The sequence below is a fragment of the Castor canadensis genome, chromosome X, assembly GCF_047511655.1.
Source record: "Castor canadensis chromosome X, mCasCan1.hap1v2, whole genome shotgun sequence".
Classification (NCBI taxonomy): Eukaryota; Metazoa; Chordata; class Mammalia; order Rodentia; family Castoridae; genus Castor; species Castor canadensis.
This window is the reverse complement of record NC_133405.1, coordinates 84,415,752-84,435,017: the sequence shown is the minus strand read 5'-3', so window position 1 is coordinate 84,435,017 and position 19,266 is coordinate 84,415,752. Positions and strand designations below refer to the sequence as shown.

The following is a 19,266-nucleotide window of genomic DNA, read 5'->3' as shown; positions in this document are numbered from 1 at the left end:
ACGAACCAATTCAGATTATATGTATCTGTGTGTGTGTGTGTGTAAATTTCACAAGGAAACTCCTTGTGTAGCTATCTTAAACAAATAAAAATGTCATTTTTTTTCTCTTTTACAAAATCGGAGAACAGGAGGACAGAACAGGTCCTGTCTGGGGGGTGGGGGGGCGGCGCGGCAGTGATACCAGTAGGGGAGGGAAGGATGAAAGAGGGTGAATATGGTGCTAATTCTGTGTATACATGTATATAAATGGAAAAATGACACCTGTTGAAACTATTCCAGGAATGGGGGGAGGCGAATACAGGAGAATGGTGAAAGAGTTCAATTCAAGTATGATATATCTGATATATTGTAAGAATGTTTGTAAATGCCACAATGTACCCCCACCCTGCACAACAATAGAAAATTAATGTATATGTGTGTATATGTGTATATATGATAGAGCTACATAAAAAAATAAATAAAATGCCTGTGGTGAGCACAATATTACAGAAAATCTGGCCAGGTGTGGTGAGGCATGCCTGCAAACCCAGCTCCTAGGGAGGAAGAGATTAGGAGTAGCACAGTTCAAGGCCAGCTAGGTCAAATAGTTAGTGAGACCCCATCTCAACAAAAAAGCCAGGCATGATGGAACACAAGTGTAATCCCAGAAACCAGGAGGCATAGTTAGAATCATGGCCCATGCCCGTCCAGGAATAAATGTAAGATCCTGTTTGAAAAATAACCAAAGTGAAAGGAGCTAAGGACATGTCTCAAGTGGTACAGCACCTGCCTAGCAAGTGCAAGGCTCCAAATTCAAATCTTAACAGTGCAAAAAAAAAAAGGATGGCTGACAGAGTGGCTCAAGTGGGAAAGCACCTGCCTAGCAAGCATGAAGCCCTGAGTTCAAACCCCAATACTAAAAATATAAAATAAAAGAAAAAGTGAGAGTGAGAGAGGCAAAACTCTAGCAGCCTAAGATTGGCAATGATTTTTAGATATAACATCACAAGCATGATCCATTAAATAAAAATTGGTAACTTAAGCTTAATTAAAATTAAAAAAAAAAACCTCATGCTCAGCAAAAGACCCTATTAAGAAAATGAAAAGACAGCCACATACAGGAGAAAATCTTTGCAAAACATGTGTCTGATAAATGATTGGCACCTAATATATACAAGGAGCTCTTAAAACACAGCAGTAAGAAAAGAACCCAATTTTTCAAAGGCAAATGTCTGAACATGCACCTCACCAGAGAAGACATACAGATGGTAATGAAGCTTATGAGAAGATTCTCGATGTCACGTATCATTACAACAGCAATGCAATGCCACTGCACACTTAGTAGAATGGCTAAAATCCAAAGCACAGCCAGCACCAAATGTTGGCAAGGATGTGGAGTGACAGAAAGGCTCATTCTTTGCTGGTGGGAGTGAAAAATGGGGCAGTCACATTGGAAAACAGTACTCTCCTTTCCCACACAATCTAGCAATTGTACTCTTTGATATTTACACAAACATCTTCAAAACTTCTGTACACCAAAACCTGCCCCAAAATGTTTATCACAGCTTTATTAATAGCTGTCAAAATTCAGAAGCAGCCCAAATGTCTTTTAACAGGTGAATGAATAAACAAACTGGTACATCCGGACAACAGTATATTACTTAAGAAGTGCACTATCAAGTCATGAAAAGACCCAGAGGAACAATAAACTGAAGGAAGCCAATCTGAAAAGTCTACATACTGTGCGATTACAATTATATGACACTCTAGAAAAGACAATACTATGAAGTCTAGAAAAAGATCAGTGGTTGCCAAGATTTCAGATGGGCCGAGAGGAATGAATAGGTGGTGGCCAGGGATTTTCAGAACAGTGAATCTATTCTATGTGACACTGTGATACTAGACACATGTCATTATACATTTATCAAAACCCACAGAATGCACAATCCACTGGCCTATCAACTGTCACAATGTACCACACCAAAGTGACACACGGGCCTCAGGGATCCAGTACCTTCTCTCTGTACTTTCCATTAAATTTTTCTAGAAACCTTAACGTGTTCTACAAATAAAATCTCTTAATTGAATAAAGTGACTGATCCAAAGTCCTCCCAAAGCAGTATAAAGACTACAGCCTTGCTCATCAGGAATGTCAACAAGGATATCTACTTACAACACCATAACACTCTAGAAACCTTCACAGTGAAAAGCATCCAAAAGTATGACTATGCCCATGGTCCCTACTGCCATCCCCAGGTTTGACAATTCACTCAGAGGACTATCAAGACTCAGCACATAGCCACACCCACAGCTCAGCCGGTCTTCAGCAAAAGGATACCAAAAAATCAGCAATGAGAAAAAGTCATGGGGCTCAGTCAAGAGAAAACAACAGAGCTTCCAAGAGACAAAGGACACACTTCATTCCTCTTTCAAGAAGCTATAATAACACAGGTAAAATGTCTGCCAGAGAAGCTCATTAGAAACTAAGGCCCCTAGGCTACCCTCTGCCCAGCATGTGCCAAAATTCTAGACTATCTAAAGAAAAGGTGTACAATAAAAGCGACATTGCTCATTCAGGCCATTTGTGCACAGTGAGCTACTCTTACCATTTAGGGAAGCTTTCCTATCAGTGTGGGGGACTGTTTACCAGTCAAGTTCCCCAGTTTCCAGCCTGTTTTTAACTCTTGTCTGCACAGGAACCGTGGCCCAGAACACATGGAAAATGAAGAAAACCAAATGAAAAATAGCAGAAGACTCCAATATTAATTCTAGCTTATGGAAAAGAAGTAGATCAATACTAACTATCCATCACTGAGGCTCTTGGGATGCACCCAGGAGTGATGAATACCCACTAAAGCAGGTCTCGGGAGATGAGTTCTATTTCTTCCACAGTTTGTGTGACCCTGGACAAGATGATTTCTGAGAACCTTGAATTAGCCCATTTTCTCTAGATATAACAAAATACCTGTTGCTGGTTAATTTATAAAGGGAAGAGGTTAATCAACTCAAGAGTTTTGGAGGCTGAAAGTCTAAGATCAGGAGACCCCATTTGTTTGGCTGGCCACAGTGAAAGAGAAACAAAAGGAACCAAGTACATTTGGAAGGTAGAGATCACTTGGAAAGACGGGAAGCAAGAGGGATTCGATGGCCAGGTTCACTGTGTATGTGTGTGTATTCTAACCTGCTGTTGTAGAAAAGAGAACGACATTGATCAGTGCCCCAATGATTTAATTGCCTTCAACTAAGCCCCTCTTAGAGGTTTTCCTCAACAATGCCATACTGGGGACCATACTTCTAGCACATGAACCTTTGGAGGACATACTCAGACCACATCAAACCGTAAAAAAGCTTTACAGCACAGGTCTATGACCTTACTCCATCAGGTATCTCTCTTCACTCTAGAATCTTAATATTCCCATTTTTATTGCATCTTTTATCCCACACATAGATCCCTTCTTCCATTAAAAAGTTCATCATCAGTTAATTCCTTCCATCTCATCCCCATAGCACTCTTTTGACTCAGCCCCTCTCCCTTGGACCACTGTAATAGCTTGCTGATCTGGTTTCCTTGCTTCTAGTCTCTCCCTGACATAATCTATCTTACAGTCCAAGCCAGTTTAAGATTCCTAAAACAGAATTCTCTTCATGTGACCTGCCTGACCAAAAGCCTTCAATGGTCCCCCAGGGTCAAGAAAATTAAATGCAACCTCCTGAGCCCAGTTCAGCACGAAATGGCCTCGACTTGCCTGATCCTATCTTGTCTTTAACTAGTCTCTAGCAGTAATGCAAATTCTGGCCAAATCATTTCCCAAACATCCTCTGTGCTTTCCATCCTTGAGCCCACAGGCCTCCATTTGAAAGGTTAATTCTTCCATTTCTATCTACCTATTTCAAATTAGAAGGGCAATCTTCTTCACAAAGGCAATTCCTACATCCAAATATAAGTCTTCAATTCTCCACTTCCCTACCCCCCTCCAAGACTACCACATCTACAGAACGTTACAGTAAGGAAACGTTGTGCTTATGTAAGAGCAATGTACACACCTATCCTAGCATCCCAACTGTCAGCCTCTAACACAGAAGACCTTGTGTTACTGTCTCTGTAATCCTGGTGCAGCCAGCATAGTGACTGGCATGTGGCAGGCTCCCAGTAAATAGTGGCTTACTGTGAACTGCAGGCACTGCAAGTCCCAGATAAGCAATAGTCCTGGTCACCAACCCCCCACTCCAAAAAGAGGCAATGAAATAACTCACGGGAAAAAAGAGGATCTGTTCCTAATCTACCAAATATGACTCTAATTCTATCCTCGTGTAGAATCTGCAATCAGAGACCTCTCTCCTCTCACACAACCAAGAGTGAGATACCTTATCTAAGGCCACACAGAGAGTTAGTGGAGGTGCTGCCTAGGAACTCTGAGGGCCATGTTTCAACTGCTGCTATGGCACATGGTCCCCTGCTGAGCCGTGGCAGGGGAAAGCCTGGCAACAGGAAACTGCCACTTTCTGCAGTGTGACTGGCAATGGAAGGCAGAGTCGGGCACTGTGAACATACCTCTTGTAACTGAGATTCTTTCTTTTTGGATGACAGGTGTAAATGGCGGTCCAATAGAGAATAAAACCTCTCACCGTCCTTTTCAAATTTCTTTTTCCGCTCCTAGACAGGGGAGAGAAGGTTCAGATGAAATGTCTATCATTTTAATTCTGGGGCTTAGAAACAAGAATGGAGGAAACAGTTCCAGGTTTCACGTGGTCAATTCCTCTAGCTCCTAGGAAGGAAAAAAATAAAACAAGCAAATAGAGAATGTGCTTTTGCATCAGACTCAGCAGTTTTGACTTCCTCAAATATAACCCCAAACTATTCTGCCTACAGAAAAGGAAGTTCCTACTGGGAAAGCTTCTGGGAACTACTGCTCAGAAAATGACACTTTTAAGGACCTCTTTCTTTTTTTCCCCTCCAATATTTTTCACATGCATTAATCGCTCATTCAGGTTTTGGGGGTTTTTTTTAAAGGAAGAAGGAACACAAGAGTGAACTAAATATGTCTTGGAAAGGTTAATCTGCAAATACATTCAGACAGCCTGGTCATAAGTCAAACCTTTCTAAGATAATAGGAACCTGGGACTGCCTCTTTGTATTATTTAAGTGTTCACTGCTGCATAGTACAAGCTGGTGGAGGAAAAACTCCTGGTGAAGCCGGACAGCAAGAATTGAAAAGCTAGCCTTTGTTTTGTGGTGGGGGGGCGGGATCCAGCCTCTGCTCTCCTTGGGTTTTAAATTTAATTAAGTTCTCTGCTATTCAGCACAAGTGGATGTCCCACAGCCTCCAAAGAAACCTTAACAATGCTCCTTTGTCACGGACTATGCTGACACTGCAACCTCTCAGCACCAGGCTGGGAAATCCATGTAGATGGTTTGTGTGGTCTCTTAGGAAATCCAAACTCACTGAGTACCTACAACAATGTGCCAGGTACTAGAAAAGGCACAGCAGTGAGCATACTGATAAAAAGAAAGAAAAAACCCTATATTGTCACAGGCAATCTGTTGCTGCCCGGGAGCCAGGTCAGAGTAGAACAACCTCTGACCTGTAAGGAATATGCTTTTTACCACAGTATTTTGTTTGCATTTTTTTAGATAAGGTCTCTTTATGTAGCCCAGGCTGGCCTCAAACTCCTGATCCTTCTGCCTCATCCTCTCAAGTACTAGAATGGCAGATATGCTGGACCACACATGGCCAGTTTTGTTTTGTTTTGTTTTTTAAAAGAAAGGAAATAAGTAGAGAAGAGAGGGAACTAACACTAACTGAGGGCTGCATCAGGCCAGGCACTGTGAAAAATACTTAAAAACCCATTATCTCATTCAATCTTCAAAACCCTGAGAAGCAGATATTATTGTAATGGAAATGGAAAAGAAAGTTCAAATAAGGTAAACTAACTAATCCAAGGTCACAGGATGTACAGGTTTATCTGACTCATTTCACATAGGCAAAGAGATCCCAGATGATCTTGGGAAGATTAACAATCAGGGGGGCATATAAAGAAATGATTGGGAAATAAATAAATAAATAAAAAGGAAATGATTGGGGAATTTGGGGAATGAAGTTTAGGTAGGCCTGCTGCCCTAGCCCTGGCTAAGATACCAAACACAGGAGGCAGAGATTTTCCCACAAAACACAGGTAAAACAAACTGTTCCTCCAGCTGCTAAATCAATTTAAAGAGGCAATTATTTGAGGAACCAGAAAACCTTAGTGCCTTCTCCAGGAATAGATCAAGCTTTCTTGTCCACCTTCCCCTACACTTCCGTTTTATAAATAAAACTTGAGATATAATTCACACCACAGAATTCACCTCTTTGAAGTGTACAGTTCAGTGGTTTTTAGTATATTCACGAAGTTGTGCAACTTTCACCGCTACCTAATTCAAAAATATTTCCACTACCCAGAAAACAAATCCCATGCATGTTAATGGTCACTCCCCATTCCCTCATCCACTCAACTTCAAGAAACTATGCCTATGTTCCGTCTCCATGAAGTCTCCTATTCTGGACTTTTTTAATGCATGAGTCAGTGTATCATTTCTTCCTATGACTCAGTAACATTTCACTGTATAGCTATACTATGTTGCTTTATGAATTCCTGAGTGAATGCACACTTGGGTTCTTTTTGAACTATCAGGAATAATGTTGCTATGAATATCCATGTATATCATTTTCTGTGGTTATGTTTTCATTTCTCTTGGTCATGTATCTAGGAACATAATTGCTGGGTCACATGCAACTCTCTGTTTAACCTTTTGAGGGATTGCCAAACAATTTCCAAAATGGGCCTGCATTCCCTACAGAAATTAGAGTTCCAATTTTTCTAAATCATCATCAAAATTTATTACCTATCATAACTAACCTAATGCAAGTGAAGTGGTATCTCACTGAAGTTTGCATTTTCCTAATGACTAATAATGCTATATGTCTTTTCGTGTGCTTTATATATATATATATATATATTTATATTTATATATATAAAACCTTCTTCAGAGGTTTATTGAACTATTTTGCCCATTGTTTAATGTTTTTATTAGTATCCAATGGTTGCCCAGGGAGTTTCGTTGGGACCTTTCCATTTATGGATACAACGTACACGGTTAGGTTCATCCTCTTCCCCCTACCCCTTCGTAAAGTGGCTTCCACAGGTTTCAATGGCCTGTATTCACACATGTATAGAAAATTCATCAACCATATTCACCCTCCTTTATTCTCTTCATTTGCTTATTTTAAAATTAGGTCTTTTTATTACTGAGTTGTAATAATTCATTTTATATGACATGAACACTACATTTGCAAATATTCTCTCCCACTCTTTAAATTGTCTTGGGATTTTTTTTTTTGATAGTGTCTTTTGGAGCATAAAAATTTTTAATTTTGGGAAGTCTAACTGGCTTATTTTTTCTGTGGTTGCTTGTACTTTTAATATCATATCTAAGAAACCATTGCCTGATTTGTCATGAGGATTTACACCTATATTTTCTTCTCAGAGTTTCTATTTTACAATTTTAGCTTACACAGGCAGATTGAGTTAATTTTTGAATATGAAGAGAGGTGAGGCTCCAACCCCATTCCTTTGCTGATCCATTCACATTTTCTATTTCTTCAGGAGTCCACTTATATTTTATTCTACTCAAGTCAACCTGAAGTGGCATCAGCATACTACTTCTGGGCCATCCCAAGTCTGCTTAAAAATAACTTTCACCACAGGGTCAACTGGACTGTAAGTACCAAATACAGCAGAGGCCTCAAATGAGAGCCACTTTCCATCCTCAGATCAAAATGCCACACAAGACAGTTTTTTGACTGGTTGAGAAGGGGAAGGAATTACTCTTTCTTAAGAACACACATTTGCCAAGCAGAGCATGAGGTTCTTTAGCATATGTTACTTAACTACAATCTTTACACTTCCTCTGAATGCTAGTTTTAACTGTTAAATTTGTTCTTATGTTGAAGTTTGGGGGCAAGGTGGTGAGACAGAAGCTTTCTCCATCAGACTCCATGAATGAGAAGAGTCAGAGTACACAGGAGAGACTAGATTCAGAAAAGAGGAAGAGTAATGGGAACCACAAAAAAGGGACAGCACAGCTGAGAAGCATGGAGGAACAGGAAGGCAACAGAGTAAATTAGGAAATGTCTGCAACTCCAGCCCAGCTCCCCCAAGAGGAGGAGAAGCCAAAGCCTCCACCTCAACGTAATACAGGCAGCCTTGGTGACACACTGGAAGAAGAGCTGCATAAAAAGCTCACACTTTCCCCAATCCTTAAACCCAGTGCAGAAAATGGTGCAACAGTGACTCCCCTGGCTAGCATTTCAACTTTAAGACATTTTATGAACTTTTTTCTTTAATCAAATAGGCATATTATTCCATGCATTTGGTTAAAACAAGTCACAATCTCTTTTCCCTTTCCCCAAAAGCAACCACTTCCTTCTCTTTCAGCCAATTTTTCTACTATTAACTTCCACATTTCTAATATCTCAATAAAATTTTAAATTGCTAATTCTTAATTTTATGCATTATCAATTAATCAATACAGAAGATAAGGATTTAGCCCTCTTTCCTCTTTCTGTACCAGTAGGATCTCCTCCTCTACCACCACCATCACCACTTCCCCTACACACACACTTCCCTTATTCTCCTACTCCCAGTATACTTTTATGGTAATTTTGGTTTGATCTCTATTCAGTATTTACAGTATTGTGACTATTGCACACTATTTATAGCTGACCCATACAGTAGAACATGGTTAACCTTACTTCCTGTATCACATTTTTTCCCTAAATTTAATAATTGCCTTTTGTTTTACTTTGATTGGTTAATTGCTTAGTTTACAATGTACACAACACTAAGTTAATCTTTACCTCTCCTTTGGTTCTCTAATGTCCTCAATATGTTCAATCTTATCACTTAACTTTAAAATACAAACAATGGGAAATTTCTGGCAGTTCGAAATCTGGACTCATTGTCTTCTATGTCTAGATCCCCAGGTGTCCTCTGAATACCTCCTTTCACCATCAGTCTAGAGATTCCCCTTGCCTCTCTTCTATGTTGATACTTTATCACCCAGTATCTTGGTTTCATTTCTTTTGCTTTGTTCCCTTATTATGGGAAACCCATTCTCCCATAGCTTCCTGAATAAAGGGTACAATGAGAATCTGCATATTTAAAATTTCTCTATTCACTCTTATTCTTAATTTATAGTTAGAATCTTATAAAGCGATCATTCTATATCTGTCCTGTCTTTGTTCTAGAGATTCTGAAACTTCCTAGTGATGTCCTTAGGTAAAAGTCTATCTCCATCCATCATGGTGGGTACTCAGAAGACCCTTTCAGTCTTTTAACTCAGTGTTTATAGTTCTGGGAAACTCCAATCATGTCATGAGTAAATTTCTCCCCACTATTTTAACTTTATGGAATTCCTTTATTTGTATCTACTTCACTGGACTTATACTTTTCTATTTTCTCTCTGATCTTCTATCTCTCTGCTTGAAAAAGACTTTAACTTTGTCTTTCAAACCTTCTACTAACCAAGAGTTCATCTTTCTTCTCTTTAAATAGCATTCTTTGATTTCACAGATGCAGTCTCTTCTCATCTGTTTGAAAACACAAAGGTCATGTATTTTAAGTATTCCTCTCCCTCTATTTCCTTCCATTTACCTTTGATCTGCTTATTTCATTCTCTTTCACACCCAAGGATTTCCTTGACTGTGGGGGAACTTCCCTTGACTACTGAAAAGTCAGCTTTTCAGCTGTCTGAACACTTGAGTACCACATGGGACTTTTCAACTTTGGGCTTCATTCGGCTGATCCATTTGTTGAGAAAATTGATATATTTAGATCTTTCTTTTTTTCATAGTCATACCTTTACTCCCATTTCCAGAGGTTTCTGTTGCTTCTTGAATCTTGAGGATTATCTACTATATTCAGGATTATGCTTGGCTTTCCCCACTACCATTTTAGGATTAGGCTTTCTTAGATCTGGTAAATTAGATGCCAATCATTCATTTGTATTCCAATTGGCCAAGTTAATGTTTCTTCTTACATTCGTCCACTTATTGTGAGTCTTTACATGGTATCTTAAAAGTGTATTAATGATAATTTCAGAGAGGTTTTTTGATAAGAGTATAATTCAATTCTCATGTATGACATCATTGTATCATTTTATGATCTTTTACTGCAAAATTTCAGTCATATTTTCTAATTTTTTAATATAAAAATTCATGAAAGTAAAACATATTTGAAGTAAGTTCAAACAGTTCAGAAGTGTCAAGGTATAAGAAGTGAAAGTGTGTCCCTTCTCTGAAGCCCACTGTTTAACCACTGCAAAAAAGAGCTGGTGGAGTAGCTCAAGTGGTAGAGCACCTATCTAGCAAGCGCAAAGCTCTGAGTTCAAACACCAGTATCATCAAAAGGCTAAGATCAAAGACACTGTTAAACATTTTGGAGGGCTTCTTTTCTGAGCACAATATAGTTTTTTTATTATTATCTCCACTTTGCAAGTGAGACAACTGAGGCGCAAGATAGGTTACCATAGGTTACCAAGTGTCCTATAAGTAACACATAGCAAGTGAAACTGAACACTCAAGTGATTTTAGAGTAGGGTCTTGAGCCAACATAATATGGGACCAGACAGAGAACCTGGACCCAAGACTCAAATCTAAATCCATGAAGAAAAAAATATCAGCTTTCAGAATATCTATCAGATGTCTATCTACTTTTTGGCTATCATGGTCATGATACCGCAAGCCAGATTTTTCAAAAAATTCAAGCAATATTATATATACAGAACATGTATCCAAAATTGGACGAGTAGAGGAGGTCAAGGGAGGAGGAAAAGAAGGAAAGAAAGATAGCGTATAATAATGTAATACATCAACATGATGCAATGAAACACACTGAAAACTGTTAACCAGCACAGGATAGAGGGAAAGGGGGAAGAGGTACAGTGGAGGGGAGTTACAATGACTTAAGCACAATGCATATTCAGGTATAATACCAAAGCAAAAATCTACTGAACAATGAACAGATACCTAAACAACGAAGGACATGAATGAAAACAGGTCATGCTAAGGAGATAATACTAACAGGGGAAGGGAGGGTATAAGAAGGAAGTTAAGAAGGTGAATATGGTTGTATTGTCTATACAAGAATGAATATAGAATTTTTAAACCTGTTGAAATCACCATAAGAAGGGGACTAAAGTAGAAAGGAGATACTTTAAAGCGACAGAGGCCAATAGGAGAAGGGGACCGGGAACTAGAGAAAAGGTTAGTTTGAGAAGAATTAATTTAGAAGGTAACACACATGCACAGGAAATCAATGCAAGTCAACTCCCTGTATAGCTATCCTTATCTCAACTAGCAAAAACCCTTGGTCCTTCCTATTATTGCTTATACTCTCTCTTCAACAAAATTAGAGATAAGGGCAAAATAGCTTCTGCCTGGTAGTGAGGGGATAGGGAGGGAGAGGGAGGGGGCGGGGGGAATGGGGGAGAAATGACCCAAACATTGTATGCACATATAAATAAAAGAAAAATAAATAAATAAAAATTATAAATAAATAAATAAATAAATAATTCACAGTTAAAATGTTTTAAAATTCATCCTGATATAATGTAGATAACTATATACTTATAGTTCCTTATTATACTATGAATAAAAAGTTGTTTAATATTTAACTATTTAAAAAAAGGAGAAAAATAGAAAGGATGAACAAATTTGGGTTATAATACATATATACATGGAAATGTCATAATTAAACCCCCTATATAGCTATCCTAAACAAAAATGTCTTTTATTTAAAAATGAAGAACAACAGGCACCAGTGGCTCATGCCTGTAGTCCTAGCTACTCAGGAGGCAGAGATTAGGAGGATCAAGATTAGAAACCAGCCCCAGGGCAAATAGTTCTGGAGAACCTATGTCACAAAAACGCATCACAAAAAAGGGCTGGCAGAGTGGCTCAAATGGTAAGAGCTCCTGCCTAGCAAGCATGAGGCCCTGAGTTCAAACCCCAGTGCCACAAAAAAACGATCAAGGACAGGAAGGTAAACCAGGTGCTGTCTGGGGGGTTGATACCACTGGGAGGGGGAGGACATAAGGAAAGGGTGAAGGAGGGTGACTATGGCGGAAGTACTATGTATGCATGCATGAAAATGTAACAGTGAGACCTGCTGAAACTGTTCTAAGAATGGGGAGTGAGGGGATAAAAGAGAAAAATGGAGGGGGTGATTTTAATTAAGATACATTGTAAGCACTTTTGTAAATGACACAATGCACCCCCAGTACAACAGTATACTAGTAAAAACAAAAAGCTGATTTGGCCCTCTCTCTGCTTGCTAGCCATCAAGCTGTTAATTGCTCTGCCAGCCACATCCTCTCCACAATAGACTAAAACCTCTTGAAACCATTGGCATTGTTTATGGCCTTCAGAGGTTACACAAGGAACATGATGAAATCATTAAGTGTTATGGAAATGCACTAAAATGGGATAAAAACAATCTTTAAATCTTAAGAGACCTTTCCTTACTACAGATTCAAATGTGAGACCTTGAGGTCACCCTTGACCCTTGAGGGTCACAGGGAAATGAGGTATCAATTACCACTGGGTCAAGGGTTTATAATACTTAAAGCCCCACATTTCTAAGAATGCACTTCTTGCTCAGTTATTTCAGGCAAGCCCAAGACTGTGTAATTTTTAAATGGCCAAAGATTTTTTTCCCAAGAACAGAGCAGCCTTCTTTTTCCTGCAGTTACAGATTTTTTTTAATTTTTTGTTGTCAAACATAATGTACCAATTATGATACAATAAATGTTTAGCAAAAAGAAATCTAGTTTGTAGTTTTCCCACTACCCCTTTTCACAAGTGACAATTAATGGGGATTATGTACAAAATGTGCTTCTTTTACCTGGGTTGAGGGATGCAGTGCTCATGTTTCCAACTTGGTTTCTTTGCCCTTTGCCTATTCTCTATTACTGAATAGTCTCATTGTTTGCAGCCTTGGGGCATTGTATTACTTGGCAATAAATGTTCTGTGTGATTCAAACAAATATAATTAGGGTATTATGGAAAAGATCCGTCCCTATTCAAAAGTCAGAGAGGGGGTTTCAGGTAACATTTACTATACACTGCCAAAAGTTGTCCTAGAAATAAAGTCACTAGCTTTATGACAGATCACAAGTCCTATATGAAAGAACAGCCAGAGGCTATTTTTGACAGAGCACCTCCGAACAAGATGAGTGGATTCACTTCTGTCTGCCAAATGCAACCTGTTATTCAACTTTTCTCTGGCAATTGCATCTATTTCTGTTAAAAGTTTCCTAAAATATGTATAATTTGAATATTATGCAAAATCATTCGATATGTCTTCAGAAGGGTTCACACTCCCTATCTCCCATGACAAAATGAATGATCCCAGCAGCAGTTCTTAAATCTCATAAGACAGGAATGTTCAAGAAAAACAGATATGACACATACTACAGCACTCTCCTCAGGAACCAGGAAGCATTTTCCCCCTAGACTGAATATGACTTCCATTTCTAGAAGTACGATTGATAAGATACACTGACTTTGTACTAAAACTCTAAAGTACTATATTAAATAGTTTTTGGTCTTGTAAAACTCAACAGTATGTGGCAAAAAAGCAAGACCTACGCAGAGCCCCCCCAAAACAAAGTAAACCAAGAAGCCCTGGGAAGGCATTTGGGTTTGTTAAGAGCCCTGGAGACCTTGAACTTGCACTTAGATGTTGGGGTAGGGGGGCAAAAAAGCAACCTTGAGTCCTACCTTCCACTTCTAGGCCTTTAACCCATCTGGAGTCCACCTGTTTTTAGTGTTACGTAGAAATCCAGTTTTACATTTCCCTACTTAGTGTTCAGTTTTCCCAAACAATCTACCACTTTTTCTGATCCCCAGTCGTTTGGAGTACTATTTTTACATTAAATTACTGTATGGGTTTGCCTTTAAGAACTCTATTCCACTCCTCTAATCTTTTGTTTGAGGAATACACAAAACTATTTTCAGCCTACTGACCACAAGATGTTATGGTGCCAGTACAAAAAAAAATCTCACTTCTTCAGTCTTCTTTTTAAGTTTGACTTAGTTATTTGGTGAACTTTCACACTTTTGAATGAATATTACGATAAAATCCAATGAAATTTTAATTCATAGATTAAAGAAAATTAATATCATCTAATATTAAGGCAATATTTGGGGGCATTAATGTCTCCCATTTATTCAGATCTTATTTAGACTTTCTTCCATGTCCTTTACTAAACTTTAATTTTTTTTTAATGAGGTCTTAAGTATTCCTGTTAGAAATGACTTCTGCATATTTTATAGTTTTATTGCTATAGGAATGGTATTGTTTTCTATTTACTGGTTAATTATTGAAAATAACATTGATTATTGTAGATGTTTCTTTTAATTCATATTGGGCCTGGTAATTTCACTGAATGATACTGATTTTTCTAGTTTAATGGTGCTATCATCTTCAAATAATGCCAATTTTATATCTCTCCTTCCCATCTTTACATGTTTACTTCATTTTCATTCTTCTAGCACTCAAAAGGCCATCCAGAACTGGGTTAAACAGCACTAGGTGAATTGGCATCCTCTCCTGCCCCATCTTAAGAATCATGTCAGTTCTCCATTACGTACAATGCTTACTGTAGGTTTATATCATATAACCATTATTGAGTTATGGAATTTCCCTTCAAATCCAGATTTACTAAAATAAACATATAAATTTTCTTTAAACTAAGAGAATTGTACTGACTGATTCCCAAGGCTGATGATATCTTTGTGCATTGGGGGGGGGTTTCCTGGGATACAATCTAATTGATTATGTTGTATTTTATTACTATTGGATTCAATTAGCTAATATTTTAGGGGGGATATTTGCATCTATGTTCATAAACGGTCCTTTTGTTTTTATTCTTACACTTTTCTTCCCTATTTTGTAATCAATATTATAGTACCATTATAAAATATTCTAGATAGCTTTTACTATTTTCTTATGTCCTGGAAAACTAGGAAAATATTTATTTGTTCCCTTAAAGGTTTGGCAGAACTCACCAGTAAAGCCAACTGGGACCACTTTTTGCTGGAACATACAAAGAACAAGAAGTATTTGACTCTCATTTCAATTACTTTAATACATATTAGCCTATCAAATTCTCCAAATTTGGGGGGATGTATTTGTTTTTGAGACAGTCTCACTATAGCCTAAGCTGGACGTGAACTTGCAATCCTTCTGCCTCAGCCTTCAGAATGCTGGGATTACAGACATGAACTACCACACCCAGCCTCATCTTTTCTTATGCCATATTTGGCCCATTATATTTTCTAGAAATTTACTACTTCTCTTTTCCCAAATGTATTAGCATATAGCTATTGATAAATGTTTTTGCATTTTTTAAGAAAAATCTCTGCCATATCTATATTATTTCACTTATTTTATTATTTATCCTGTATTGTGTTTATTTGCATTTTCTCTTTCCTTAAGTAGTCTTGCCAGCGGTCTATGTTGTTAATCCTTAGTCATTTAGTTAATTTTTGTTCCTGCTAATAATTCTAGCATTTGTGATTACTGTTATAGTCAATACTTTACTTCTTTCAATTCTGCCCTTAAATCTTTTATGTCCATTTGTCTTAATACTTTGGGTTGGCTCTGTTTTTGTTTCCAGTCACACCTGTTTTTAATCTTTCCTATTAATATTCTTAACATATGATATTTCTTAATATATTTAAACCAATGAACTTTTCTTCTATATACTGCTGGTATGTGCCCCACAAAATGGTGATATACAATGATTTCATTATCATTCTATTCTAAAATGTATTTTTTTATTATTGCTGTACTGGGGGTACATGGTGACATTTACAAAAGTGCTTACAATATATCATAGTTGAATTCACCCCTCCATCATTCTCCTTTATCCCTGCCCCCATTCCTGGAATAGTTTCAACAGGGCTCATTTTGTCATTTTCATACGTGAACACATAATATTTCTACCACATTTACCCTCCTACATCTTTTCCTTATATCCTCCCCCCTCCCACTGGTACCAACCACCAGACAGGAACTGTTTACCTTCCTGTTCTCCATTTTTTTTAAAAAAGACATTTTTGTTTGCTTACAATAGCTATACAGGGAGTTTTGTTGTGACATTTCCATGTATATATGTATCATAACTCGAACTGGTTCATCTCTATTTTTCTCTTTTCTACCTTAGTCCCCTTCTTATGGTAATTTCAACAGGTTTAAAACTTCTGTATTCATTCTCGTATAGTAAATACATCAACCATATTCGCCTTAACTTCCTTCTTTTATCCTCCCTCGCGTTATTGAGCTTCCCTTAGCGTGTCCCATATCCTGTTTTTCATAATATTGCTTGAATTTGTATTGGGTCCATCCTCACGTATGAGAGAAAATGTTCAGCCTTTGTCTTTCTGAGCCTGGCTTACTTCACTTAACATGATGTCCTTCAGTTCTATCCTAAAGTGTATTCTTTTTTAACCCAAAGAATATTCAACACTATGTTAGTTCCCCAAAATGGAGTGTTGCAATATTTAATATTAATTTTTCATTTTATATCTTATAGCTGAAGAGCATAGTCTGAATGATCATTCTTTGGAACTTTTGAGGTTCCCCAACACATTCTTTATTTTTGTGACTGTTCCTTGAATATGCAGAAGGAATATGTATTCTCTGTGTCTTAGAAACAGAGCTCTGTATATTCTATGCATGTACAACAGTTCGCGCTTATTATTGTTTACTGTTAAGACTTCACCACTAATTTTTCCTCTGCTAGTCTCAGTTTCTGTAAGTCACATGTTAAAAAGTTCAAATAAAATTGCTGTTTTATCTATTTCATCCATTTCATGTGTCACAAGGATGAGTTACAGCATAATTAATAACAGAATCAAATCTCCCAAAACTGAAAACAGCCTAAATTATGATTCATTTATAGAGTGGATCAAAATCATTACAAATTATAACAGAAATTTCTATCTACAGACCTAGAGGGATATTTGTGACATCAGTGAGTAGAAAACAGAAGTTATAAGACCAGGCATGGTAGCCACATAATTCGAGCTGCACAGGAGGTAGAGGTGGGAGGATCAGGATCGTGGGTCCAGGCCAGCTCATGTGTGTATGAAATATCAAAGTGAAATGCCTTTGTACAATTAATATACACTAGTAAGAAAAGTTAGCAAGACCCTAGCTGGGTGTGGTAATTCATACCTGTAATCACAGCTAGACAAGAGGCAAATGTAGGAGAATCACAGTCTGAGGCCAACCCCAGGTAAAAACACAAGACCCTATCTGAAAAACAAACTAAAACAAAAAAGGCTGGGGGAATAACTCAAGTGGTAGAGTACCTGCCTAGCAAGTGCAAGACCCTGAGTTCAAACCCCAGTATTGGCAAAAAAAAAAAGTTACAAAAAGCGTGGTGCATGATGCCATTTATATAAAATTACATACAGTTATGCACATGTAGCCACTAAGGGACTAGTATCCAGAATACAAGAACTCTTAAATTCAACAAGGACAAGATAAAAATACGGTCTCTGTTTATGAAGGACATTGTTACCATATTAGTTAAGCAATTCTTTCTCTAACTGAGAGGAATACTGGGCTTTTGGGGTTCATCTCTCGTCCTTCCTACCTATGGAGGGACTCAAAAGTTCCAATGGCCTTTGGTTCTCTGGATTTCCCCCTTAGAGCTAAGCCCAGGCCTGGCACAAGACTTAGTTACTGCATTTATAGCTAGCATAGATAAAAGAATCTGTGTGACCAGAATGCCAAATTGATGCTTTAGAAGCAAAGCTATAGAGTAAGAGGAAAATTATAGTTTGCCAGTAGCTTTAATACTTTGATGATTTGTTCTCATGTTTTCCATAACAACTTGAGTGCATATAAATGGTCTTATACTATCCTCCTGCAAAAATTATGCAGTAACAGTGTTTGCATAATTATGTTATGTTTTAGTGTCTCTAGAATGTGCTAGAATGACTAATAGTATTACTATAATGCATGTAATCATCTATTTTATAACAATTACTTCTGCCCTCCCCCTTCCTTTCCTTTCACTATCCATTCCTTTCCTCTCTAACATTTTCATTCACTCTCACATTCTGGCACCATCACTCCTCCTTTACCTGATCTATAGTATGTCTCTATCACATATTTATATCTGGGGGAACAGAGACAAGTGAGACATGGTTCCTGTTCTCAATGGACTCAGAGTACAAAACACAAATTGACTATTACAGTCCAGTGGAATTGGTGCACAAGCTGAGGGAGCAGAGAAGGGACCCCAAACCCAGACTAGGATATGAGGGCACCAAGGAAGGTGTAGAAAGATCACATTGACATAGAGGAGTGGAGTGTTGAAGAAAGAACTGGAGTTAGGGAAGAGTCTGTGAAGTGGGGGTACAGTCTGTACAAAGATGGTGGTCAGAGTACCCATCACCATCTCTCTTTGGACATGCCAGCTTAGTTTAGTCATGCAGTCAATACCGAATGCTTTTAGGGAGGTTAAGGGAGTAGATTTTAGATAGTTTGCTCCAACCCTTACTGGCTGTGTGACCTTGGGTAAGCCATATAGCCTCTCTGAGGTACAGTCTCTTCTTTGTAAAACAACAAGCCTCACATCTACTACAAGGCAAGGGAACAAAATGCCCAGCCTCTGCATGCCATATTAGAACTGCTCATACGATACCAGCTTCTCTTTGCTTTGTACTCATATTTGATTTTCTGCATTACATGGAAGTTTAATAAGTGTATTTTGAGTATGTATCATGTGCCTATTCCAGTGCTAGTCCCAGGGATAAAGAGTTGAATACGATGGGCCCTTGACTCCAAGGAGCTTAAAGATATATAACTGTAATAATCACAGGCCATTGTTTTCATCTCCTGTAATCCATTAGGCAACCATTGCTCCACTCATCTTCTAGGCCTGTGCAGAAATCCTCTCTACCCCTACCTGTGTTTGCCTTCTCCCTATTCATCTCAGAATTCTAGCCCTTCAACCTGCAGGTGGCCTGTGCACTTGGGCCTCCAATCCATCCCCTTCACAGGTCTTATTCATGTTCTCGCACTCCATATTAAAGACAGAGCCTCTTCCTTAACCCAAAGGCCTGGAAAGACCACAACATAACAATGGTGGGCCAACTGTGGTAGTCAAAAAAACTGTAGCAAATGGGTTTTTGACATTATTTAGAAGTGGAGGTAGGTGGCCTCAGG

At 38.2% G+C, this 19,266-nt stretch overlaps 1 protein-coding gene across 1 annotated transcript in view; it reads right to left on the bottom strand.

The window, feature by feature from the left end:
• Ophn1 (oligophrenin 1) overlaps positions 1–19,266 on the bottom strand; it is a 297,092-nt gene that overhangs the window by 151,372 nt on the left and 126,454 nt on the right. The window contains exon 6 of the mRNA XM_074062757.1: positions 4,532–4,633. Coding sequence (XP_073918858.1) covers positions 4,532–4,633 — 102 coding nt within the window. The remainder of the gene's footprint in view (positions 1–4,531; positions 4,634–19,266) is intronic.